Genomic DNA, 27924 nt, shown 5'->3' on the forward strand with positions numbered 1-27924 from the left:
ATTATCCCATTCCCTTTTTGTTTTGCTCTTGCTACTTTCAAAATTCTGTCTGTCTTTGATTTTTTGACAATCTGTTTATAATATATCTCAGTGTAACCTTCTTTGGATTCACCCTTTTTGGTGTCTTGGCTTCTTGAACCTGGATATCCATTCTCCCCTACCAGATATGAGAAGTTTCTGGCTACTAATTCTTTAAATAAACTTTGTACCTTTCTCTCATTTTTTTTTTTTGTTTTGCCTTCTGTGTATATTTGTCTATTTGAGGGTGTCTTATAAGTCCCCCAGACTTTCTTGACTCTATTTCATTCTCTTTTCTTTATATTTGTCTGACTAGATCATTTAAGTGACCTGTGTTTTAGTTCACTGATTCTTTATTTTGATTGACTATGTCTGCTGTTGAATCCCTCTGGTGAACTTTTTATGTCAGTTACTGTATTCTTCAGCTCCAAAATTTCTGTTTTGCTCTGTTTTATATTTTCTGTTTTTTTGTTTTTGAAATTCTCAATTTATTCATGTATCATTTCCCTGAGCTTGTTGAGCATCTTTATGATGGTTACTCTAAATTCTTCATCAGATAATTCATATACCTCCATTCTTTATGGCTGATTTTCTGGAATTTATTTTGTTCCTTTGATTGGGTCATTTCCTCCTGTTTCTTCATGTTCCATGTTACTTTGGGTTTGTATCTACCCATTTAAAACAATAGCCACCTCTCCCAGTCTTTTATGGGCTGGTTCTATACAGGGAAAGATCTTCACCAATTCACTTACGTGTAGATTCTGGAGGCCTCTCAAACCTTTTCTGTGGATGTTCCTTCTCTTAACTTGTGTGTGTAGATTCCTGATGAGAAGGATTTTTCAGTTTCCTTTTTTTTTTTCAAGAACTCATAATTTTTTTGTTCCCTCTGATTTTTTTTCTTTTTATCTGTGAAACTACAGATTCTCTGAAGCTGCTGCAAACCAGGTCACATCAGCTCTCTGAGGTGAGCAAGACAGAAACTAGTCCCTCCAAACTAGCCCCCAACAAAATTTGGAATGTTGTATATCCTCCACTCGTCTCTTCTCTCATCCAGGGTAGAGGCCAACAAGCTGTATTGGCCTCTTTCTGCTAGTCCTGTAGTGTGGCAGCAAGCTACTCAGCTCTCTTTTGTTCTCAGTGGCCCTTTGGCATCTAGAGCATACTAGATCTTGTCAGTACTCTGAGATATGTGACCCAGAAACCAGTCTCTCTGGCAGCTCTCTGCCTGCACATTGGACATATGGTTCAGTAACTTCTCAGAGAGAAACTGGGAGGTGGGGATTTTATCACAGTAGTCAAGCACTGAACCAGGGGAAGAGACTATGGTAAGTGAGTGCAGATTATTCTAAACCTTTGTCTTTGTACTTAGCGACCCCCAACCTGACAGTGCATAGATTTAGGCAAGACAGAAACCAGTCCCCTGGGCAGCACCCCCTAAAAGTCTGCACATTCAGTCTTGTTTTAACTCCCTTATTGGGGAGAAGTTTGGAGTTGAAAGTTTTCTTCCAATTGCACCGTGCTTAGCAGCGAGGGGAGACAAAGGCTAAAGTTCTGCCCCAAATTCTGGTGAATCATGACAGCATTTGTTGATAATAAACACTGGAATAGTATACATTTGATCTTTCATGAAATGTTTCAGGTGCCTTGAGATATCTAACTGGTGAATTTTATTAGGCCATTGAATATATAAACATTCATGTAGCAGGGCAGTCAGGGCTTTAAATACATACAGATTTTGGAGTTTCAGGCTATATTTATTATCCATCTTTAGATGTGTAATGCTCTCTCATTATAAATGCCATGAAGGCAAGTACTTTTTCTGTAATTTTCTCCACTTTATTCTTAGATTTCTGATGTTTCTGGCACATTGTAGGGATTAATATTTTTGCTGTTGTTTTCTTTTCTTAATCCTCTGTCCCCACTGTCCTGATGTTAATAAAAACATTAACAAGATATACATATTTCATACTTATATAAGGTCACATGTGGGACTTCCCTGGTGGTCCAGTGGCTAAGACTGCACACTCCTAATGCTGAAGACCCAGATTCCATCCTTGGTCAGGGAACTAGATCCCACTGTGCAACTAAGAGTTTGCATGTCCAACTAAAGCTCCCATGTGCCACAATGAAGATCGAAGATCCTGCATGTTGCAACTAAGACCTGGTGAAGCCAAATTAATTAATATTTCAAAGTAAACAAATAAAATATACCTTCAGCACTAAAAAAGATCATGTGTAATACATATATGAGTTATGAAGCATATTAATAAAATGAAAATATCAAAACTGTCACTAAAGAACTAAATGTTACTGCTAACTGGATGCTGCTTCACATTCCCATCACTTTGTTCATCCCCTCAGGGTTAATAATTGTCCTAAAGTTTACAATTTTAATTTTCTTAAAATGATTTTACCACACAATATGGGCTTCCCTGGTGGCTCAGGCAGTAAAGAATCTGCCTGCAATGCAGGAGACCCAGGTTCAATCCCTGGGTCAGAAAGATCCCCTGGAGAAAGGAATGCTAACCCACTCCAGTATTCTTGACAGAGGAGCCTGGTGGGTTACATTCCTTGGGATCACAAAGAATCGGACATGGCCGAGTGACTAACATGCATACATACACACCACATATATATGTATTCCACAGTGCATATATATTCCTAAGCAGCATGTTAGGTTTGCTTTTTGTTTTTGAGTTTTTAAAAAATATGATATTGGACATAATTTTCACCATTTTGCTTTTTTAAATCCATGACAGAAGTTCATTTATTTTTCTTACTTATTATATACTTATTGTATTTCTATAGCACAGTTCACACATTACCCTTAGTATATGCTTTTGGCTGCACTGGGTCTTAAGTTGTGGCACACAGACTTAGTTGCCCTGTGACATGTGAGGTCTTAGTTCCCAGACCAGGGATGGAAGGCAGATTCTTAACCACTGGAGACTCCCAATAAATATTTTTAAGACTTTTCTAGTCTTATTTATTTTTATGTTCTGCTGTTTACATCACATTTCTATTGACATTTTGTAGAAAATGACAAGCTGGTTGGAAACCTAGAAAAATTACATTGTTTCTAAGTAATTTTTTTCCATTTTGTTTTCCTCCTGAACCTAGAACTTTATGGAAGCTTTTTCAGATTTTTATGTAGATAAATTTATTTTGTTTTGAAATGAATGACTCTTCTGTGAATATCTGTTTCCAGGGAATCTGTATATGATTCCAGATTTTTAAAATTTATTAATATGTCCTTTGTGGATTTATGTATATTGTTTTACATTTAAAAGAATTATTATTTTCCTTTCAGCACCAAGTTTCCTACATACGTTAGGGTAAAGTTGATTATTCTTATAAGTTTCAATCTGTATTCATATTAATTTTGTCTGATTCATCTGTAGATATCTTAGAGAGATGTGCTGAAGTCCTCTGTATATTTAGGGACTATAGTGTTTATAGTGTCTATCATTGTGTTTCTTGGTAGTTGTTTTCCTTTCCATATTGTCAGACTATATCTTAAGTACATAAAGATTCATGAGTGCTGTATCTTTTTGGTGGATGTACTTTATATATATATGGATATATTGTATATCTATGTTTCTCTTAAAGCTTTTTATTTAGAAGTCTACTTTTTTATGTCTGTGATACGGCTGATTTCTTTTGGTAAATATACACCTCAGATATCTTTTTCCATGTCTTCATTTTTAAGATTTCTTTGTGGTTTAATTTAAGTATTTCTGTTGATAAACAACATATAGTTGATTTTCTTTTTCCTCTCCCCACTACTTCCCTTCTCCCCTCTATTCTTCTAAACCAACTGATTGTCTCAGTTTTCATAAATGAATTAAATTTGTGTTTTCTTTGATTCTTTGCCGTATTTGGACTTATTTTCTACCGTCTTATTCTGTGCTTTCTTTTACCTCTTTTCCTCTCTTGTTTACCTTATTCTATTGACATGGCTTTTTTTGTCCTCCGTTCGTGCTTTTAGTGGTTTGGAAGTATCCTATTTATCATTGTTTTAATAAAATATCTTTACTGTGATATACTTTGCACACCTTACAGTTTACTCACCTGAAGTGTATATTTCAATAAGTTTTATTATGTTTACAAAGTTCACCAATTTTAGAACATTTTCAGGCAAGAATACTGGAGTGGGTTACCATTTCCTCCTTGAGAGCATCCTTCCGATTCAGGGATCACACCTGCGTCTTCTGCATTGGCAGGCAGATTGTTTCCCACTGAGCTAGCAGGGTACCCATTATATCCAGTGGCTGGACTTGGTGGTAAATATTGATAGTGTGGCACTTTGGAAAGGCTAATAGATGTTAGATTGCATGAAATTTTTCTTGAAAAATATTTGGTTAATCACTTCTTAGCTATTTTTATGTATTTCAAATAGTTCTTTTTATTTAAAGCAAATTTGAATGATTTATACATAGGGGAAAATTTTGTTCAAGTTATAAAATTTGCATTAGCAGTAGTTTTTCAGATCTACCTTTTTGTACTCTCCTGTTCTCCAAATTATAATCTTACATGTCAGTATTATACCCTGACAATTTAGTTTTCAAAATTTAATAGGATCAAAGAACTTTAAAAGTTCTTTTAGATATATCAACAAGCTTAGCAGCTTTATTTCGTAGATAATTTTTTTAAAGACCCAGTAACGTGACAGTTTGTTATGTAAGTTTTCTGAAGTAATTGATAGTACTTGTTGAAATTTTTAATTGTGATATTCACAACTTATTTATAAACTTATGGCCATTTTCATTGTCCAGAAATTTCTGAAGTTCTTAGAATCCAAAATCAGTGGATAGAATGTCTTTCATAGTTATCCATTGTAGCAAATTTTGAAATATTGCATATATCATAGCTGCTTTGAAATTTTTCTAAGCTTTTGTAAACAAATATTTCTAAATCATTTATAACTCTTTGATATTCTGAATTCTGTTCTGCATAATGGAGGAAAAATCCAATTTCCTTTTTATTTCTGAGATTTTTCTTCATAATGAGACGTTAATCTATTAAAATGGAATATATTTTGGAATCATCAACTTAATGGTCTTCCTTAAGTAAAGTGAAAGTGAAGTCAGTCAGTAAAATGCTGTGTATTTCTCCAGATTTTGAATGTTCAAAACACTGGAGTTGTTATTCTCTTGGATTCAAGGAATCAGAGGTTAAATATTATCTGTGTTTTCAGAAAACAGTATAGCACCATTGAATTTAATTCTATTAAGAATCAATAATTATGCAGATTCGTGATACATTTCATCTGGTTTTACATCCTTGGGGTATTCTTATGCTCTTCTAACTGAATTACAGCAGCTAGAAGAGATTAAGAATTTGCATGGTGAGAAACTTTGATTCAGAAGGTGTGTATATTCAGAAAGTAAATTCTAATAGCCAAAGTGAAGAAGTTTTTAAAATTAATAATATCCCTGTTATTTTTACCTGTTAACATGTTGTTATGGGAAGTTTTTATTCTTACTGATCAGAATACCCTGATCAATGTATAATATGCAATGAATTGTTTTACCAATTAGTGATTTTCTTAGTGTGTTCTGGTTGTTGGAATAAAATACTCCAGATCTGGTAGCTTATGAACAATGGAATCATATTTCTCATAGCCCTGGAGGCTGGAAGTCCAAGATTAGGGTGCCAGCATGGTTGGGTGAGGACCCTCTTCCTGTGGGGAGCCAGTTCTCTCTTGCTATGCTCTCGTGGTAGAAGGGGCAAAGGAACTCTGTGAGATCTCAAAAATAAGAGCACTATCCCATTTGTGAAAGCTCCATGCTCATGACCAAATCACTTTTAAAGACCCCACTTCCGGATACCTTTATCTTTAGAGGTTAGGATTTCAACATATGATTTTGGAGGTATACAGACATTTAGACCATAGCAGTGATTTTTTAAAAAATTTGTTTTGTTGTCTTATTATTATTTCCAAAAATAGATATGTTAAAATTCTGAGGAATTAAATCATCTTATAAAAATTAGTTTTTGTTCTCTGGAGGGTTTGAAGTAATTTCTTGATGCTTGCCTATATTGTGACTTCCCTGGTAGCTCAGACGGTAAAGCATCTGCCTACAATGTGGGAGATCCGGGTTCAATCCCTGGGTTGGGAAGATCCCCTAGAGAAGGAAGTGGCAACCCAATCCATTACTCTTGCCTGGAAAATCCCATGGATGGAGGAGCCTGATAGGCTACAGTCCATGGGGTCACCAAGAGTTAGACACGACTGAGAACCTTCACTTCACTCACTGCCTATATTGTAATAATTGGCCCATATTACATAGAACTCTTTGCATAAAACAAATAAAACAGTTCAACTTAAGTCATAATAATCTCTACCACTTTTTTTTAAATTTATTTCAGTTCCTATCTTTACTAACTTCTGCTTTCTTATTACCTTTATTCCATACCACATGTTTTGGATTGTGGGTGCGTTTTTTAGTCGTTCAGATCTAAAGATGTCATGAATTCTGTTGATTTCTTCTCTGTATGTTCTCTTTTGTTGTTATTTATTTTCTTTTTGCAGCTTTATTGAAATATAATTGGCATATAACCCATATGCTCTTTAAGAATATAATCTTTAGTGTTGAGCTTGTATGTTTGTTTTTTTGTCAGTAACTTTATGTTATTGACTTAATCTAAGTTTGCATTATTGTTAGAATATGTGGTTAATCTGATATTCTTTGACACTTGTTGAAAATCCTTTTGTAATCTGTCACACAGTTGTTTTTGTAAATGTTCCATTTGTGCTTTTATGTTTTGTACTTGTTGGCTGCCTGAGGTTCTGTTTATATATTTACTCAATTCAGTTTATCAGTGATGATCAAATTTTCAAGCAGCATGGCTGCCTATGTACTATGTAAAATGATCTTTAAAAATCTTCATTTAATTAAGGATATTAAGAATTTTACCTTAGATTTAGATATAACTTAAAATTTATGAACTTCGAAGTAATTTTTTTCCTGATTCTGAAATCCCCAAGATAGCAATGATAGACATAGCAGCAGTAGCAGCAGTAATGTTAGAAGTAATAATAATGGTAACAATAGCCATAGCAGCTAACATCCATGAAGCTCTTACTGTGTGCAGGGCCTCATTCAAAGCTTTCTAAATTGGTTAATGAATTACCCAGTCACAGCTCTATGACGTATAATTGTTTTCCTCATTTTCTAGACTAAAACACAGAAATGTTAATACTCTTGCCATAGTCACATTGTAATCAGATTGTCTTTAAACAGATAAATGTAAGTTTGTTCAGTTGGACACACAAGTAACTCAATGTTTTCTTTCCCCTTTTCAGTTATTAGAAAAGTTAAAAGAACGTTGGCTCTCTACTGGTTTATGGCATAATCTGGAGTTGGTGAAGACAGTCATTGTAGAACCACAGGGAGGAGAAAAAATTGATTTTGATGAATTACTGCAGGTGTACTACGATGCAATCAAGTACAAAAGAGAAAAAGGTAATTGGAAATTATTTGATAGTTAGTGAAAAATTTTTTTACCATAAAGTGAGAAGTTGGTGCTGTTATAATTATATTTGTATTGCCTTTTTTTCAAAAATTATTTCTGTAATCCTGAGTGAAAAGAAAATTAAGTTAAAGAAATTCTTCTGTTTGGAATTGTTCTCCTATGAGTACTTTCACTTGAAGATGCCAGTTCAGTTTTAAGAAATGGGATGTCTTCAGGTATTAGCCTGTAAACTTCCTTACACTACCTAAAATGTTTTATCAAAGAAGATGGTAGAGTATGCATTAATATCTTCCTTACTAGTGGAAGGAGGTTACATTTTTATGCAAAAATATACTTTGTGCTTATATTTAATTGCATAAGGTTAACATAACTGAAGGCTAAATTTCAAAGTTAGAAAATGCCCGAAAAACATTTCACAGAAAGGGCTAATAATAATAACTTATGAACAGTGCAACATCACAAAGATGCTATAACATAATTGTCAATATCCCTGTATGATAAGATTATGCACAGAGTATTCTGTGTGTGTATGTTTTAAATACTTTTCAGTATAATATTGATCTAATATGATACAGAGTCCTTTAAATCCTTCTGATAACTTACATTCTGGTGGTAAAGGTAGTGATCTCAATTTCAATATTTTAAAGATAAAACAGTTGATTCACAATTGCTTAGTTCACATGCAGGTTATTACTCTGACATAGTTTTTCTATATAGTTTAACTGGGAGATACACAGTTTGTAAATTGGTCCTACCATATTGTGTCAAAATGTAATTTTGTTTTATTTGAAGACATTGAACTTTAAAAACTTTATCTTATAGTAGTTTTTAATTTTGAGTCTTTTAAATTTGATATTATAGTTAATAATCAGATCTCTTCAAAATAACAAGAATAAGACATTTTCTGGGAATCTTGATTATGCTTTTAAAAATGTTGATTTTCTGTTGCTTAAGATGGAGCCCTCCTGGTGGCAGTTTGTCGTGGTAAAGTGAGTGAGGGTCTGGATTTCTCAGATGATAATGCCCGTGCTGTCGTAACAATAGGAATTCCTTTTCCAAATGTGAAAGATCTTCAGGTAGGCCATCAAAGCCTTAGAAGTTGTATTTATCACAGAAGTTGTTTGTTTTGTGTAAAGTTAACTATACATTTTTCTTGTATCCTCAGACATTCTATGTTAATGCTCTAGTGACTCAGAATGAGTGAGAAAGGTTTAGTAGATATGGGTTTATTTTTAACCTGCACTGTCTTTTACTCAAAAAGAATGATTTTCAAAGTATAGGACTGGATCAGGAGCATCAATACCACCTGTGTCATCAGCATCATCAGTATCAAGTAATAGAAATACATATTTGCAGGTTCCATCCAGTCCTCCTGAATCAGAAACTCTGGAGATAGAGCCCAGCAATCTGTGTTTTATCAAACTCTGAGCCACAGACTGACAGAGAACCCCCCCAGGGAATTCTAGGGCCCTTTCTCGATCTTCTCTCCAATGCCATGTCTTGCCCTGCAGATTGTGATTTTTGCTGCTGCAAGTTCTCCTGTCTTCCACTTCAGCTCAGCAGGAACACCGTACTCTGCTTGTACTTCTGTGTTCTGCGCTGTTGTTGAAAAATTATACCCAGAGGAGCACTGAGAGTCATGGAGTTCACCTAATGGATTTCCCTTGTCTCTGAGATTACAGTCTTATGCTGCCCTGTGTCTGCCCCGTTGAAAGCAGTTGCTTTATTTATTTTGTCCAATTTACAGTTACTTACAGTGGGAGGAATATTCCTAAGACAGTTATTCTGCCTTGGCCAGAAACAGGAGTTTTGTTTCACTATCACTGATTGTTCACTAAAAATTTTTGAAAATTATTAGTAGTAATAATTTGAATCCTAGGGTGATATTATCTTTATTGGGAAGAATTTTCTTTTATTCCTACAGGAATTTGAAGGTGCTAGGAATCTGAGACCAAGACTTAAGATTTTCTGACTCTATTGAGTATAATCTGTATCCCTTTCAGGATGCAACCTGTTAGGATCTCATATTAAAGCAAGAATTCTTTCCCTCGGTAATTATCTTTTTCATTGTTAATATTTTACTAGACATTTGGAATTACATAGTATTAACAATGTTAATATTTCTCAAGTTAGCTCCTATACTGTCCTAACCTCTGGTCCTCCTCAATATTTCTGAAAGTCCTCAAGGGATATTTAATCCTTTCAGTCTTCAGAAACTTTGTTGGCTTCCGTTGCCTTTCTCCAGCCACAGGTGTTAGTACTGAGAGTTTTGATGACCGTTCATTAGGGCTCCTTTTCTAAAATGGTGAAGGCTGCCTCTGACTAGTACTATGATGAAACAGTAGACTCTACTCAAGAAAACTGTTGGGCTCACCCTCAGTGGCATGAATGCTCGTTCCACTGAAGCTAAGTGCTGTTGATGGCACTGCTGTTAGTAGTGGTACTGTCTTTTTTGAATGTCTTAACATTTTATCTTGAGTATAATTACAGTATTATATTACTGTACAGATGCTGCTTTGTTTAAGCAGAGAGAATCCCACACTTTCTACCACACGTTCTTCCCATGTCTTAAATATAAATTTTTTCCCCCGAAACTAGCACTTTCACCTTTTGCTTGTATCATCTTTCACTCTTGGACCTATATATGAGTCCTTGAGAGCTGGAAAAGGAGATAGCTTTATACCTAATAACTGCATTGTATTAAATATCACACTGACAAAGTAACAAGCCCTGAAAGGATTCATGTCAAACTCATAATAGTGATTATGTATGAGAAGAGAAAGGAATGATTTTGGAGGTAGTTATCAGAGACTATTAACTAGTTAATATTAACTACTAACTAGCTTAACTAGTTATCAGGGACGTTCCTGTCCCCAGTGACTTTAGCTTTTCCTATAATGTTTGTTTTACTAAAAAACAAGCTGAAAGAAAATATAGTGAGAATATAATTGTTTATTTTGTTATTCTTTGAAAAAAATCCTTTAAATAGTGTTTACTTGTGAATAAAAAAAAATTCATTTACCTTCTATTTTCTCTATCCTCTCTCAAAACAGCTGTGATTCTGGGTGTTGTTTATTGCACCAGTCTTGGGCTTCTTAATGCTTTCTTTCCTCAGGATAAGTTCTTCCCAGGCAACATCTCAGTCTGTCATTTAAAAACAAAAAAAGATACCGGTGACATACTGTGACATTCCTCAGTCATGGTCCTGCTTGTCATTTGTGCTTATCTGAAATCCAGTGGCTCTAGTTATATAAAACAGCAAAATCATAGAAGCTTCCGTGAGGTCTGCACAGGGAGGAGGAAGGTTATTCTAAAGGAGTTTCCCTAGTGGTTCCTAAAGGGGGCAAGTAGGTGGACCCAAGAATAGTCTAAGCTGCAGGATCAAGGGACAGATGAAGAGGAAAAGTCTTTACTGGAAAGACTTGTAAGAGAAAGTGTATTTCTTGATGCTGTATTTCTGGGTCAGTTCTTCCTAACAATTCTAAAATTCAGTGCCTCGAAACACCAGTCATTCACTGTGGGTCAATATCTATGAGGGTGGGGTGGGAAATGGATGATTTCAGCTGAGCTTAGTTGCCTTGCTATGGTTTGACTAGCATAGGTTGAGTTCAACTGGATCAGCTCTGCTGTAATTGTGTCTCATCCTTTGTGAACCAACAGACCAGCCAAAACATGTTATCATTGCAGTGGCAGAGGTGCAGGAGGCAAGCTTGACTGTCTAAGCAATTATCAAACACCTGCCTCTGTCACATTAGCTAACACATTGCCTAAAGCATGTCACATGCCCAAGCCCTAAGTCAACAGTGGTTGGGGGGGTGGCGTGTGGATGGAGTCTTGGCCTTAAAAAAAAATAATAATTAAAGCATGTTTATGGCTTCCCAAAGCCTTTGACTGTGTGGGTCACAATAAACTGTGGAAAATTCTGAAAGAGATGGGAATACCAGACCACCTGACCTGCCTCTTGACAAACCTATATGCAGGTCAAGAAGCAACAGTTAGAGCTGGACATGGAACAACAGACTGGTTCCAAATAGGAAAAGGAGTCCGTCAGGGCTGTATATTGTCACCCTGTTTATTTAAATTATATGCAAAGTCCATCATGAGAAACGCTGGGCTGGAAGAAGCACAAGCTGGAATCAAGATTGCTGGGAGAAATATCAATAATGTCAGATATGCAGATGACACCACTTTTATGGCAGAAAGTGAAGAGGAACTAAAAAGCCTCTTGATGAAAGTGAAGAGGAGAGTGAAAAAGTTGGCTTAAAGCTCAACATTCAGAAAACGAAGATCATGGCATCTGGTCCCATCACTTCATGGGAAATAGATGGGGAAACAGTGGAAACAGTGTCAGACTCTTTTTGGGCTCCAAAATCACTGCACATGGTGACTGCAGCCATGAAAGAAGACGCTTACTCCTTGGAAGAAAAGTTATGACCAACCTAGATAGTAGACATTACTTTGCATTACTTTGCCAACAAAGGTCCGTCTAGTCAAGGCTATGGTTTTTCCTGTGGTCATGTATGGATGTGAGAGTTGGACTGTGAAGAAAGCTGAGCGCTGAAGAATTGATGCTTTTGAAGTGTGGTGTTGGAGAAGACTCTTGAGAGTCCCTTGGACTGCAAAGAGATCCAACCAGTCCATTCTGAAGGAGATCAACCCTGGGTGTTCTTTGGAAGGACTGATGCTGAAGCTGAAACTCCAGTACTTTGGCCACCTCATGTGAAGAGTTGACTCATTGGAAAATACTCTGATGCTGGGAGGAATTGAGGGCAGGAGGAGAAGGGGATGACAGAGGATGAGATGGCTGGATGGCATCACTGACTCGATGGACATGAGTTTGAGTGAACTCTGGGATTTGGTGGTGGATAGGGAGGCCTGGCTTGCTGCAATTCATGGGGTCTCAAAGAGTCAGACACGACTGAGTGACTGAACTGAACTGAACTGAACTGGTGGCTTCCCTGGTGGCTGAGATAGTAAAGAATCTGCCTGCAGTGCAGGCAGGATATAAGATATCCTGTCGTCCCCTTCTTCTCCTGCCTTCCATCTTTCCCAGGATCAGGGTCTTTTGCAATGAGTCAGGTAGGTTATAAAAAATACAAAAGTTTGGAATTTTAATAGAGTCCACATTATATTTTGCTGTTTTTGCCTGTGCTTTTGGTGTCATATTTAGTAAGCTGTTGCCAAATCCATGGTCATGCAGCTTTGCCCCTTATGTTTTTTTCAAAGAGTTTTACAGTTTTAGCTCTTAAATTTAAATATTAGCTCTATTTTGAGTAAATTTATATATATATTATAAGATGGATCTATCTTCCTTATATCTAAAATGAATCTCTTGTATCATCATATTATTGGATTATGTTTTTTAATTTATTCTGCCAATCTCTGCCTTTCCGTTGGAGAATTTAATCCAGTTAAAGTAATCATTCTTAAGGAAGGGCTTAGTTTTACCATTTAACTGTTTTCTGCCTGTCTTATGTGCCTTTTGTTCCTCAATTCCTTTTTGTTTAGCTTTTTTTTTTTAATTGTTGTGTAGTATTTTGATTCCCTTCTCTCCTTTTGTATATATTTTTTAGTTATTTTCTTACTGTTACCCTAGGTGTTAGAAGTAACATCTTAATCTTTGTCTCTCCCTTTATTTTGTTACATAGATTACACCTTTATACATTGTATGCCATTAGCTTAATTTATAATTATTCTTTTATGTATTTTCCTTTTAAAACCTTGCAAAACAAAAGTTCAATAATACTGGCTTTTATATTTACCTACATAGTAAGTTTTACTAGTGTTTTTTATTTATACTTCCAAAAGCAAACCCCACTCCAGTACTCTTGCCTGGAAAATCCTGTGGATGGAGGAGCCTGGTAGGCTGCAGTACATGGGATCACGAAGAGTCGGACACGACTGAGCGACTTCACTTTGACTTTTCACTTTCATGCATTGGAGAAGAAAATGGCAACCCACTCCAGTGTTCTTGCCTGAAGAATCCCAGGGACGGGGCAGCCTGCTGGGCTGCCGTCTATGGGGTTGCACAGGGTCGGACACGACTGAAGCGACTTAGCAACAGTAGCAGCAGCAGCAAAGCACATACTTAGGGCTTCCCTGGTAGCTCAACTAGTAAAGAATCCACCTGCAGTGCAGGAAACCCCAGTTCGATTGCTGGGTTGAGAAGTTCCTCTGGAGAAGGGAGAAGCTACCCACTCCAATATTCTTGGACTTCCCTGGTGGCTCAGATGGTAAAGAATCAGCCTGCAATATGGGATACCTGGGTTCGATCCCTGGGTTATGAACAGCAGAGACATTACTTTGTGGACAAAGGTCCATCTAGTTAAAGCTATGGTTTTTCCAGTGGTCATGTGTGAATGTGAAAGTTGGACCATAAAGCTGAGCACTGAAGAATTGATGCTGAGCACTGAAGAATTGACGCTTTTGAACTATGGTGTTGGAGAAGACTCTTGAGAGTCCTTTGGACTGTAAGGAGATCCAACCAGTCAGTCCTCAAGGAAATCAGTCCTGAATATTCATTGGAAGGACTGATGTTGAAGCTTAAACTCCAGTACTTTGGCCACCTGATGCGAAGAACTGACTCACTGGAAAAAGACCCTGATCCTGGGAAAGATTGAAGGCAGAAGAAGAAGGGGATGACAAAGGATGAAATGTTGGATGGCATCACCGACTCGATGGACATTGAGTTTGAGCAAGCTCCAGGAGTTGGTGATGGACAGGGAAGCTGGTGTGCTGCAGTCCATGGGGTTGCAAAGTTTAGGACACAACTGAGCTTCTGAACTGAACTGAAAACACATATTTACACTGCCTTCATTATAGTGTATATTGTGTGTGTGTTAGTCACTTGGTTGTGTCTGATTATTTGCAACCCCATGGACTGTAGCCTGCCAGGCTCCTCTGTCCATGGAATTCTCCAGGCAAGAATACTGGAGTGATAGTCATTTCCTTCTCCATTATATTTTAGTGTTTATAAATATGATTTATAGTCTGTTTAATGGTGTTCCTCAAAGATAAGGACAATTTCTTAACTATCTTTGTCTCCACACTTAATTATTGCCTTGGAATATAGTGAGTGTTCAGTAAATTAGTTTAATTAAGGATTAGATATTAAAGCATTTACCTCAGGCTGGGACTTGAACCCATGTGCCAGGACTTGATCCCATCCAAAACCCTGCTTGGGACTTGAAACCACAAAGCTGGGACTCAAGCCAAACTAAAACCCAGTTTGGTACTCTAATCCACGTGGCTGGGACTTGAACCCAGCCAAGACCCACAGTCTTCCAAGTGAGTTCACAGACCTGGTTTCATGACGTGATGAATCTCAGGTTCTTGATGTATCATTGCAGAAAGAATTCAGTAAGAGACAAAGTGATAGGTAAGAAGTGGATTAATTCAGAGAGAAATACTTCACAGACAAGTATGGGCCATTGCAGAGGGTGACTGTGACCTTGAAATGTGTGGTTAGCTTTCATGAGCTGGATAATTTCATAGGCTAATGAATGGGTGGATTATTCTAATCATTTAGGGGAAGAAACAGAGATTTCCAGGAATTGGGCCACTGTTTGCTTTTTGGTCTTTGACGGTCAGCCTTGGAACTGTCATGGCGCCTCTGGGTATGTCATTTAGCTTGCTGATGTGTTACAGTGAGCATATACTAAGGATCGTGGTCTAGTTGAAATTGACTTGTCTGCCATCTTGGACATAGTTGGTTTTAATCATCATTTTATGTTGGGCCCTCAGGCTATGTCATTCTTGCAAAGGTTGTGCCCTGCCCTCTTCCCTCCTGTTTCAAATGTTTATTTTTTAATATATTTAGTTTAAATCTTAAATATGTACTTTTATATTTAAATATATTTATTATGACTAGTAGATATATACTAAAGTAAAATTAATTAAAACTAAATTTGTATGTGCTTAGTCGCTCAGTCGTGTCCAACTCTTTGCAACCCCATGGACTGTAACCCACCAGGCGCTCTGTCCATGGGATTCTCCAGGCAAGAATACTGGAATGGGTTGCCATGCCCTCCTCCAGGGGATCTTCTGACACTGGGATTGAACCCAGATCTCCTGTACTGCAGGCGGATTCTTTACCATCTGAGCCACTAGGGAAGCCCAGGAATAATATGTGGGTACCCTATACCTTCTCCAAGGGATCTTCCTGATCCAGATATCGAACCAAGGTCTCCTGCATTGCAGGCGGATTCTTTACCAACCGAGCTGCCAGGGAAGCCCAAAACTAAATTTAAATATATTTTAAATAAGTTATCAAAATAGTATTTGGTTTTGTTGCTTATTTTACTTGACATTAAGAAAAAGAAAAGCAGCCCTTCATTCCTAGACTCTTTAATTAAGGCATGATAATGATAGTGATCATTATTAGATGATGAGTAGGACAGTAGTAAACATTCATGTATAACATAATAAGGCAGTACAGTGTGTTGTTGCAATCATAAATCATTAAAGGTGTTATGATGGCAGTACTCAATTCCAATAGTATTTTACACCCTATCTAACACATAGTAGAATATGTTAACAGAGAGGGTATATTGATTATAGTGGCCCTATTTGTATTAATGTTCTATTGCCCTGTTACAAATTACCACAAACATAGTGACTTAAAACAACACACATTTCTTATGTCACAGTTTCCATGGGTCAGGAGTGTGGGCATGGCTTAGCTGGGTCCTCTGCTTATGGTTCCACAGAACAGCAATCAGTGTGCCAGCTGGGCTGCTTTCTCATCTGGATCTTGGGATCTTCTTCCAAGCTCATTTACAATGTTGGGAGAATTCAGTTGCTTATAGTGGTAGGACTAATCCAGCCAAGAGCTGCTCTCATGCCCTGCAGGCTGCTTGGAATTCCTTGTTGTGTGGTCACCTTACAAGCCCTCTCACAGAATGTCAGGCTTACTTCAAGGCCGACAAGATACTGTCTAGCTCCAGTCTCCTAAGATGGAATCATATAACAGCATAAGAGGAATAACTTCCACACCTTTACCTTATAACATGGTCTAATCAAGGGAGTGACTACCCCATTGCTCTTGCCATATTCTGTTGGCCAGAAGCAAGTCACAGGTTCTGCTCACACTCAAGGTCACCCCAGGCTCTGTCTGTCATTTATTTTCTATAAAATGAGATGATGAATTACAAACCTAAAACAATGCTTCAAATTACTGGACCATAAGTTAGGACATTTCAGTTTTCTTTTACATGAATACTTAATCTACCATGCAGAATAAGTAGAAATTATTTATAAATGAACATCTGAAATATTTTATCTTATGGAAATGAAACAATCTATTTCTGCCTTATTTTCTCTATTGTTTCTTTGAGTTTGAATTCATATTTTAAAGAGTTAAGGTCACTGTCTGAGTTACAAAAGTGATCTGAGTGGGAAAAAGAAGGCAATGACATTAATTTTATGATACTAAAATTTTTCTTCTTAAATTTGAGACAGATTATGGAAGTAAAAATTAAACTATAGTTTAAAATACTAACTTAAGACTCTTGTAGTCTCAATTGCAGAGTTTGGCTTTTAGAGAAGCAGGAAAATGTATGTTAGAGCCAAAAATATGACTTCTTTGGCTGTGACCAGGATTTCCTCTTCCCACCTTGGGGACTAGAAAGTGGAGGTAGGAAAATTTCATTTTGGAGCCAAGTGTGACTTGTTTAGTTCAAGTCATAATTTATGGCACATACCTTGGGGACCTGAAAATAAAGAAACCCACTATGAAACGTTGATAATGGGCCACTCTGAAGGGCACGCATTAAGCTAACTTTCCCAGTGAGGATTTTTTTCACTTCCACCTTTCCCAGATGCTTCTGATCATTCTATAAGGACATACTTAATCGTGTAATAGCTGAAAAGAAAACTTTCTGTGCACTAAAGCAAAGTATTTGAGGGGCAGGAGAGTGAACCAAGGCCTTTATATGATTAGATGGTGGTGGAAAAATAACTGAAAGAAAAGTTGTTTTCTTTTAATGCAATTAAGTCACAGTATAACAACACTGCCCTTTCAGTGGGTATCTAAAGCAAATCCTTTGGCCAATTAGTATGATCTAAAAACTTACAACAGCCTTCAACTTTATAATTCAGGCATCCACATCTCAAATTGGTGGCATGGTCATAATTTGTGAGATGTTATAAGGTATAGTATTTAGATTTTAAAGTTCCATTTTATTTGCATTTATTTACATTTTTATCCTTAACACAGTTTAATAGTATAAAAAAATATTCTCCCTTCATGGGTATTGTGCCTTTATCCTCTGAAGAAAAATTCGTGAAGCCATGGCATGTACCTAAAAAATTTTATGCCTTAAAAATGTTCAAGTTGGTATCTTAGATTTCTACAATAGGTTTAATAAAATTTGATGATAATATGCAGTATCAGGACAATGAGTAAAATAACTGAGATAATAAATTTTATATTTGTGTATTGTTTTGCTTTAGTAATATAGTATGTTGAGTTACCAAGCTAGATTTCATTTGAAAACTATTTAAAATTCAGTTAGTGATCTTAGTATTGGCATATGCTAATCATTATGAATTCCTTTTTTCATTTAGGAAACTTCTTTTAGTCCTGAAGGTAACTGAACTGAACTATTTAAGTATATGTTTTCTAATCAATTTTGAAAAATTACATTAATGATTGAAAAATACCAGCATCTATTTTAATTTTGTTAAATTACTAACTTTTTAACAAACACACATAAATTTATAAGCTTCCATGCATTCTTGACAGTTTTATAAACCTCAGAAAAGGGCTATTATCCATTGCTTGCACTAAAGGATAACACCATTAATGAAACTGAATGCACAGTAAACCAGTGCTTTCAAGTGTCAAAATATTATGAGATGATGGCAGTATTAGAATTCTTAAATCTGATATTTCTTTTTAAGTGGATTAATGTTGTTTCTTCATTATTCTTGTTGCTTTTGCAGCAGTGTGAATATTCCCGAGTAGATGAATGAAGGCAGGAATGCAAGGGATATCAAGACAAACTTGATTTCAGAAACAAAAACTTTTCCTAGTAAATTTTGAGTAGATTCATATATTCCTTTTGAATCACTTTCATCATTGTGTTAATGATCTTGAGTGTTTTAGCATTCATTTATTCATTTATTAACAAACTGTCACAATTTGTACTAAGTATAGTCAGTGCAAAAATGAACAAGATGCCATTTTTAATGATGTCTGTAATTTAGTAAAGGACTTGAATGTGTAACAGGATGTTTTGGTTGGATAGGATCTGGGTGTTCTGATGCTTAGGGAAGGTGAAGTTGAGTAACACCTTTCACCTCCCAGCTAGATATCCATTTACTTTGGCTGATTTGGGTAAAGTAGGTGGAGGAGCCAGAGAAATGATATTTGAATCTTGTCTACATTGAAAAATACATACATTTGATAAAATGGAATGGCCTCATCAAAGCCAGTTTATAAAACCATTCAAATTATTAAGACTATTCAGAATAGTGAAACAGTTATTTTTTTAATATCTGGCTAGAGTATCAGGTACTTTATAGACTGGTGACATGGTGATACACTCACAGATTATAGCCCCTTGTCTCATGGAACTTACAGTCTAGTGAGGAATGCTGAAATTAAAATAATAAAGAAACACTTAATTACAGTTGTGATGAAGGCTGTAAGAAAAAAGTCACAGGAACTAAGAGAATGTATAACAGGATCCTGACCTAGTCTTTGGGGGTAAAAGAAAGACTTCCTGAGAAAGTGATATTTAATCTGACATAGGAAAGAAGGCCAGAAGTTATGTAGTTCAGCAGAATGGATAAGAGTACTCTCAGCAGATAGAACAGCATATGCTAAGGCCCTCAGGTGGGAAAGACGATAGCTCTTCCCAGGAATTGAAAGAAGTGGAGGTACAGAGTGAGTTGGGGAGAATGGCATGTGAATAGAGGCTGGGAGACTTATTCAGAGAGCCAAATCATTTAGAGCCCTGTGTGGCATTTTAAGGATTTGAGACTTTATTCTAAGCTATGGGAAACCAGATCCAGGAATAGTCTGAAGTCAGAATGTAGCGGAGTTGTATAATATAGCATCTGATATAGAAACCCACCTGGATCTAACGTTGATAATAATATGTGGTTACCCAGGGGAAATGGCTCTAACATTTAGGAGTCCAGCAGCTTGCTGTTGGAATTGTTGGAAACATTTAGGCCAAATCACAGATATGGAAGAAAAACCTAGTCACCTGTGAATGTCTAGAATAAGTTTATCCTCATTACTGAAACCATTTTTTCCTATTCAGAAAACTTTTTTTTTCTTTTAAGATAGTTTGGCCAAAAGTATTAAAGCAGATTGTAAGTAAACCTTGAAATTCAAAAATTGAAATCTAGTTTAAGCCTAATTATTCCACCTACATTGACAACTTATAATTTGCCTTGCACAGAGAAAAATGAGATAACCAAACTTTGTTCCCATCCCTCCTGAAAAACAAAAATTAAGACATAAAATAAATGGATGAACTGCTGAGGTATTTTTAATTTTAAAAGAATTTCCTATATTTCTTAAAGGAATATTTTGGGTTTGGGGGAGGAATCATTTAAAAATCACAAAATTTTCAATAAGTCTGGTTGATAGCCTTTTCTTCCAATACTCTTATCATTATATTTTCTTTGGAAAAAAAGCCATGCCTGAATATCGCTAGAAGTTAAACCTTTGGATAATTTAAAAAGTTTTTTAAAAGCTTTGTTTTTTGAAAAATTTTGAAGTGCTTTTCCTGTGTTTATCTTGTTCTTTGGTGAGAACAAGCTATTTTAAACCTTTATATTTTACTTTTGCTTTCATGGCAGGTTGAAAGTTTTAAATGTAAATTTATCACCCTGGGGACTTATAAGGTTGATTGACTCAACTTCTTTTGATTATGCTCTCACAGAGCATAATCAGCAGCAGCACCTCAAGGGAAGCAGTAGAATTAACTTCTCTGAATATAATTTTAACATTTTTCCTTCAGACCAGTAGTTTAGTTGTAGTGGATTTTAATCAATTTAATTTTAATCAATTTGTAGATTCTCTTAAACCCTACAGGGTGCAGATATGAGATGGGCTTTAGATGAGTGTGTCACTTGTCTGTTTGTTTTTTCCCAACTATAAAACCTCCCAGGTTGACTCAGTGACAAAGAATTTGCCTGTCAGTGGAGGGGGCACAGGAGATGCAGATTCAATCCTTGGATTGGAAAGATCCCCTGGGGAAAGAGATGACAACCCACTCCAGTATTATTGCCTGGAGAATCCCAGGGACGGAGGAGCCTGGTGGGCTGCCGTCTATGGGGTCACACAGAGCCGGACATGACTGAAGTGACTTAGCAGCAGCAGCAGCAGCAGCAGCCCCAGTGTGCTAGGGAGTATAGTAAAGTATATATTAAGTCATAGTATAATTTTCTATTGCAGCAAAATGATCAGATTTGTTCTTTACAGTTGCTTAATAGCAGAGTCTCTGAAGCTTGGTACTGTTGACATTTGGGGCAAGATAATTCTTTGTTGTGAGCAATGCCCTGTTCATTGTAGGATGTTTAACTGCATCTCTGGACTACATGCCAGCAGCAAGCCCTTCTCCCCCACCAGTTAAGACAACCAAAAATGTCTTCAATACTGCCAGTATCTTCTGGTAGATAAAATCACTCTCAGTTGAACACCATTGCTTTATATAGTGAAATATACAAGTGTATGCCATGAATTAAAATGGTCAATCTGCATTTGTTTTTTAATTACTTTTTTTATCAAGTTGAAAAAATATCCAGTCAAGCTTTTACTAAGAACTTGATTTATATTAGGTTAGTACAAAAGTAATTGTGGCTTCGAACCATGAATTTTAAATCTTAACTAGGCTCAGATACATCTTTATTAACCAAAGCAGGAACCATTACAATCAACACATTTTGCAAAGAGAAATAAGTTTGTTCCTGTAACATAAAAATCCACGCTTCAGGGTTCGACGAACTTTTGGAAAGCATTTTCTGCCTCCTGCTGGTTGTGGAAGTGTTTCCCCTACAAAAAGCTGTTGAGATGCTTGAAGAAATGGTAGTTGGTTGGCGAGAGGTTAGGTGAATATGGCAGATGAGGCCAAACTTTGTAGCCCAATTCTTTCAACTTTTGAAGCGTTTGCTGTGTACGGTGCAGTTGGACATTGTCATGGAGAAGAATGGGCCTATTCTGTTGACCAATATTAGCTGCACGCATTGCAGTTTTTGGTGCATCTCATCAATTTGCTAAGCATACTTCTCAGATGCAATCTTTTGCCAGGATCCAGAAAGCTGTAGTGGGTCAGACCAGCAGCAGACCACCAAGCAGTGACCATGACCTGTTTTTGGTGCATATTTGGGTTTGGAAAGTGCTTTGGAGCTTCTTCTGAGTCCAGCCATTGACGTTGCTGGTTGTCATATAAAATCCACTTTTCGTCGCAGGTCACAATCTGAGGAATTGCTTGTTGCTGTATAGAATAAAAGAAGACAACACTTCAACGATTTTTTTTTTCAGTCAGCTCATGAGGCACCCACTTATCAAGCTTTTTCACCTTTCCAATTTGCTTCAAATGCTGAATGACCTTAGAATGGTCAACATTGAGTTCATCAGCAGTTTCTCATATAGTTGTAAGAGAATCAGCTTCAGTGATTGCTCTCAGTTGGTTGTTGTCAACTTCCAATGACTGGCCACTATGCTCCTCATCTTCAAGACTCTTACCTCCTTTGCAAAACTTCTGGAACCACCACTGCACTGTACGTTCATCAGTCATTCATGAGCCTAATGCACTGTCGATGTTGTGAGTTGTCACCTCTGCTTTACAACCCATTCTGAACTTGAATAAAAAATCATTCAAATTTGCTTTTTGTCTAAAATCGTTTAGGTAGTTTAAATTAAATAAAAGTAAACAGCAAGTAATGTCATTATCAAAACAACATAAAGCGAGAAATGTGTATTAAAATGATGTTCAACAAAACCACATTTAAGGATGTATACCAGTATCAAACAGCAAAGTTCCGTAATGCAAAACCGTAATTACTTTTGCACCAGTATAATAAAAAGCAGTAGATAGTTTCTTATATCAATAGCCTCTTGTCTTTTACCCCTTTACCAGCCCCTACTTCTGAGAAGCAGTGACTTTCACTTTTTTTATTTATTTCATCTGATATTTACCTCCATATTTTATCTTTATTTGATCAATTTCAGACAGTAACTGTTTACTTCCTGTATGAGAGAAGATTTTAGCTCACTTAGTCCACCTTTCCCTTCTTTACATCCTCCCAATATCATTATATCACAATTTTTTAAATTAAATACATAATCAATATTCACATTATCATGACTATGAAAATATTGTACATGGTGGTCAAATGATTTCCTTCCTTCAGCTTTTTTATTTTTTTTTTAAAGTTCTTTAAAGAGATCTTCAATAAATCTGTGTAGCACCACTAAATACAATTTTCCTATGAAACCTGCCAGGTGATAGGTCAGTTCTTTTCCTCTCCCCGAAGATATCTCTTCCAGAGCCTTCCAGTCTCCTCCTTCAATCAAGACTTAAGCTGCTCTTTAAACTCTCTTAACTGCCAATATCCTGAGACTTCCCTTTACTGTCATCCTAGGAAATTGATTTGCTTGTCTTCTGTGTTGGTCTCAAGTTTCCTGGGTCTCAGATCTTCCTCCTGTTTTTTTTTTCTTCTTTCATCTTTGTGGTTACATATCCTCCAGTAGTTCCCATTTTCATCCATTTCCTCAGCCTCTCTGGACTCCTGCTGGCCTAACTGCCTTCGTTCCCATCAGTAGCTTTGTGGGTACTTTGGTTTGAACTTTCACCTCTCTGCGTAGTCATTTATAATTTGTCCATATGCTTTTCAGTCATGTATTTGGGTTTAATTTAGCAATGTCTTAGTTTAATTGAAAATGAAACTATTTCTCTTTCTTATTTATCTTTTAATTTGGGCTCAATTTTTAAGAGGCAGAGAAAAAAGAGAAAAAATTCCTTTGCCTTCCTGAAACCAGAGTCTTCATTACTCTCTAAGATAAAGTATGAGATTTTGAAGTACTCTGAACCCACATGCTTTCTTTCCACACTCACACGTTCACATCTGAGAAGCTCTGAGTCAAACATTCCTAACAATAATATTGCTAATGTAGACAATAATAAATGTTTTTTCAAAGTCTAACACTTATGTTTGAAAGGTATGTTTGGATGTAATAATAAAAATCCCAAAGAAAGGCAATGCCAAAGAATGCTCAAACTACCACACAATTGCACTCATTTCACACGCTAGCAAAGTAATGCTCAAAATTCTCCAAGCGAGGCTTCAATAGTACATGAACCGAGAACTTCCACATGTTCAAGCTGGATTTGGAAAAGGCAGAGGAACCAGAGATCAAATTGCCAATATCCGCTGGATCATAGAAAAAGCGAGAGAGTTCCGGAAAAACATCTACTTCTGCTTTATTGACTTTGCGGATCACATCAAACTGTGGGAAATTCTTTAAAGAGATGGGAATACCAGACCACCTGAGAAATCTGTATGCAGGTCAGGAAGCAACAGTTAGAACTGGACATGGAACAACAGACTGGTTCCAAGCAGGGAAAGGAGTACGTCAAAGGTGTATATTGTCACCCTGTCTGTTTAACTTATATGCAGAGTACATCACGAGCAATGCCGGCTGGAAGAAGCACAAGCTGGATTCAAGATTGCCGGGAGAAATATCAACCTCAGATATGCAGATGATGATACCACCCTTATGGTGGAGAAGGAAATGGCAATCCACTCCAGTACTATTGCCTGGAAAATCCCATGGACAGAGGACCCTGGTAGGCTACAGCCCATGGGGTCGCAAAGAGTCAGACACGACTGAGTGACTTTACCAGTTACCCTTATGGCAGAAAGCGAAGAGGAACTAAAGAGCCTTTTAATGAAAGTGAAAGAGAAGAGTGAAAAAAGGTGGCTTAAAACTCAACATTCAAAAAACTAAGATCATGGCATCTGGTCCCATCACTTCATGGGAAATAGATGGGGAAACCATGGAAACAGTGAGAGACTATTTTCTTGGGTTCCAAAATCACTGCAAATGGTGAATGCAGCCATGAAATTAAAAGACACCTGTTCCTTGGAAGAAAATCTATGACCAACAGACAGCATATTAAGAAGCAGAGACATTACTTTGTCGACAAAGGTCGTCTCGTCAAAGCTATGATTTTTCTAGTAGTCATGTATGGATGTGAGAGTTAGACCATCAAGAAAGCTGTGCACTGAAGAGTTGATGCTTTTGAACTGTGATGTTGGAGAAGACCCTTGAAACTCCCTTGGACCACAAGGAGATCAAACCAGTCAATCCTCAAGGTAATCAGTCCTGAATATCCATTGGAAGGACTGATGCTGAAGCTGAAACTCCAATAGTTTGGCCACCTGATACGAAGAACTGACTCATTAGAAAAGACCCTGATGCTGGGAAAGATTGAAGGCGGGAAGAGAAGAGGAAAACAGAGGATGAGATGGTTGGAAGGCATCACTGACTTGATGGACATGAGTTTGAGCAAGCTCAGGGAGCCGTTGATGGCCAGGAAATCTTGGTGTGCTGCAGTGTAGGGGGCTGTAAAGAGTCAGACACGACTGAGTGACTGAACTGAATAATAAAAGTCTACATGGCAAAAGTATCAAGACTCATTTGTTGGGCTATGGAGGTAATAAACAGAGTTTTAAATATATTTCCAGTGTTTTCTAATGTTCATGTAATCTTTTTCTTATGTGCACATGTTGTCTTGCTTGTGCTCATCTTTAAAGATCACAGCATTTAAGTATCTGAATCTGAGCCCCCTCTCACTGGGATTAGCTTCTACTTGCTATGCCTGCCATTGTCACTAAACTTTTGTGCCATTCTCCCACGGTCTCAGTGCTTAGTTTTCCGTCCACAAGCCTCTTTCATGAGAGACCTCTTTATCTTAGAATGTTGTTTAGGAATAGGTACAGGTCGCTGATACTTGCTGAACGCAGCACTACTCATCCCTCTTAACAAAACCTCTAATACTGGCACTTTCCTTTAAGAGCCTAGGGTTCCACTTACAGTCTCATGTTGCTCTCTTATGTAAGACAATATTTCATTTTGTTGGTTGTTAATGCTAGAAGGGTTTTATTCATAGTATTTGGCTCTAGTATGCGACTTTAACAAGGGAAGCTCTAGATTGTAAGATATATGTAAGAAATAATATTTAGACTAGTAGAGGACAATCAGGTACTCATTCTGTAGATTACACCACTAACATGTTTTGTATAGTTCTCTTCAAAAACAGCACATAGGTTGCAAAGTGATCAAAAAGAATTTTGAAGGATATTAAGGAGTGCTAATGTTAGTTATGATTTTTCCGAAAAATTAAGATCAATTGCAGAAGTCATTTAGAAAAAAGAAGGTATATTTCAAAACTGAACACTGCTTTCTATGTATCTGCTGCCAATGTACATATTTTCATTGATATTTAATGAAAAAATGGCCACTTCATAAGCGGAAGAAACTTTTGAGTCACCTAAAATAATGTGTCCTTATATTGAATAGTATAGGTTAAGTGCCTTCAGAGAGAGTTGACCCAAGTGTCAAAACTCTGATTTGAGATGAACAGCCTAAGGTAGATGACCTCCTGTCTCTGTCAGTACTATGATTTATTTTCATTTACATGCAACTGTATATTGCAACTGCCTGTAATGCCCACCCAAGCCTATTTTGTTTTTTAGATATATAGGATTATTTAATGACTCTTCCAACCCACTTCTTTTTTTTAAACTTATTTCTAATATATAATGCTTTACTGTTTCATGTCCATTGTTATTTATTTCTTGATCCAGCTCTATGAGGTAGGGTGGGCAGGAATTATTTTCTTCCATTTATAGAGGAGAAAACTGAGAAGGGAAGCTAGATGGGATACTGTAATTTACCCAAGGTCAGAAGGAAAGAGAAAGTGAAAGTTGCTCAGTTGTGTCCGACTCTTTGTGACCCCATGGACTATACAGTCCATAGAATTCTCCAGGCCAGAATACTGGAGTGGGTAGCCTTTCCCTTCTCCGAGGGATCTTTCCAGCCTAGGGATTAAAGCCAGGTCTTATGCACTACAGATGAATTCTTTACCAGCTGAGCCACAAGGGAATCCCACGAATACTGGAGTGGGTAGCCTATCCCTTCTCCAGTGGATAAGGTCAAACAACTAATAAATGTAAAAGCTTTAACCCTAAGACATGTGCTTTTTCCATTATATCTCCTTGCTTCAAAAATATATATATGTATGGTGTTTTTCTAGAGATGATAATTTAAGCATTTTCAGGTTTATCTGGATAATATTTTGTCATGGATAGCCTAACTTGATAGCTTTAACAAAGCCTACTTTTCTTAAGAAAAAAAATTTTTTAACTTAGCCCTTAATAGAATTTTTAGTTGTTGTTGTTTAGTCACTAATTAAGTCATATCTGACTCTTTGTGATCTCATGGACTGTAGCCCACCAGGCTCCTCTGTCCATGGGATCTCCCAGGCAAGAATACTGGAGTGGGTTGCTATTTCCTTCTCCAGGGAATCTTCCCAACCCAGGGACTGAAACTGTGTCTGCTACACTGGCAGGCGGATTCTTTTTGTGTGTGTGTGTGAGAGAGAAAGAAGTGCTTTTTATTATAGAATACCTTGCTCTGTGTTCACTGTTTCAATGATGAAGGGACTCTGAACTTGTAAGCAAACCATGCCATGACAATTTTTATGTAGAGAAGTTGGTTAAAATACAAAATCATATTCTGATAAATTCACTTTAAAATGTTTTTCTCATCAAAGGCTTAAAATAGTTACAATAGTGTGTCCTTCTCTTCCTCAGTAACACAAGGATGATTTTGGACTAGATGAGAAACATTGAAAACAAGCACACAGAACCACCAGCGTCCAACTGTGTGGTCTAGAGAAAAGTTTCCTGAGTGTGTCTGAGGGGGTGGGCTGACTGTCGGCTGTACCTGAGTTCAGCAGCTGCAGCATAGTTCTTTAGTAGGTTCCTTCTGTGAACTTAGGTCTTTGAATTTAACCCTTTGGGAAGATTTGTGCAGTGTGAGTCTTTGATATCTTGAAAATTTCACAGGGAAGAGGAAGAAAGTTCTAGTTATTCCAGAAGCCACTGGTATAAATCATGCTGCTTCTGTGAGTTCAGCTGATCAGAGTTGTAAAGTGTGTGATAGCTGCTTGCCCTTACACACTCAACGGAGCCAGCCTAGTGTGGGTGATGCTCGATGGCAGAGCAAGAGTTAGGGCTGAGGAAATCTGGGTGAAAGTGAAAGTTGCTCAGTTGTGTCCGACCCTTTGCAACCCCATAGACTATACTAACTCTCCAGGCCAGAATGCTGGAGTGGGTAGCCATTGCCTTCTCCAGGGGACCTTCCCAACCCAGGGATCAAACCCAAGTCTCCCATATTGC

At 37.1% G+C, this 27924-nt stretch overlaps 1 protein-coding gene across 1 annotated transcript in view; it reads left to right on the plus strand.

The window, feature by feature from the left end:
- BRIP1 (BRCA1 interacting helicase 1) overlaps positions 1-27924 on the plus strand; it is a 182798-nt gene that overhangs the window by 115885 nt on the left and 38989 nt on the right. The window contains exons 14-15 of the mRNA XM_052658404.1: positions 7328-7487; positions 8452-8573. Of these exons, the coding sequence (XP_052514364.1) occupies positions 7328-7487; positions 8452-8573 (282 nt within the window). The remainder of the gene's footprint in view (positions 1-7327; positions 7488-8451; positions 8574-27924) is intronic.

Source organism: Budorcas taxicolor, chromosome 19 (genome assembly GCF_023091745.1).
Source record: "Budorcas taxicolor isolate Tak-1 chromosome 19, Takin1.1, whole genome shotgun sequence".
Lineage (NCBI taxonomy): Eukaryota > Metazoa > Chordata > Mammalia > Artiodactyla > Bovidae > Budorcas > Budorcas taxicolor.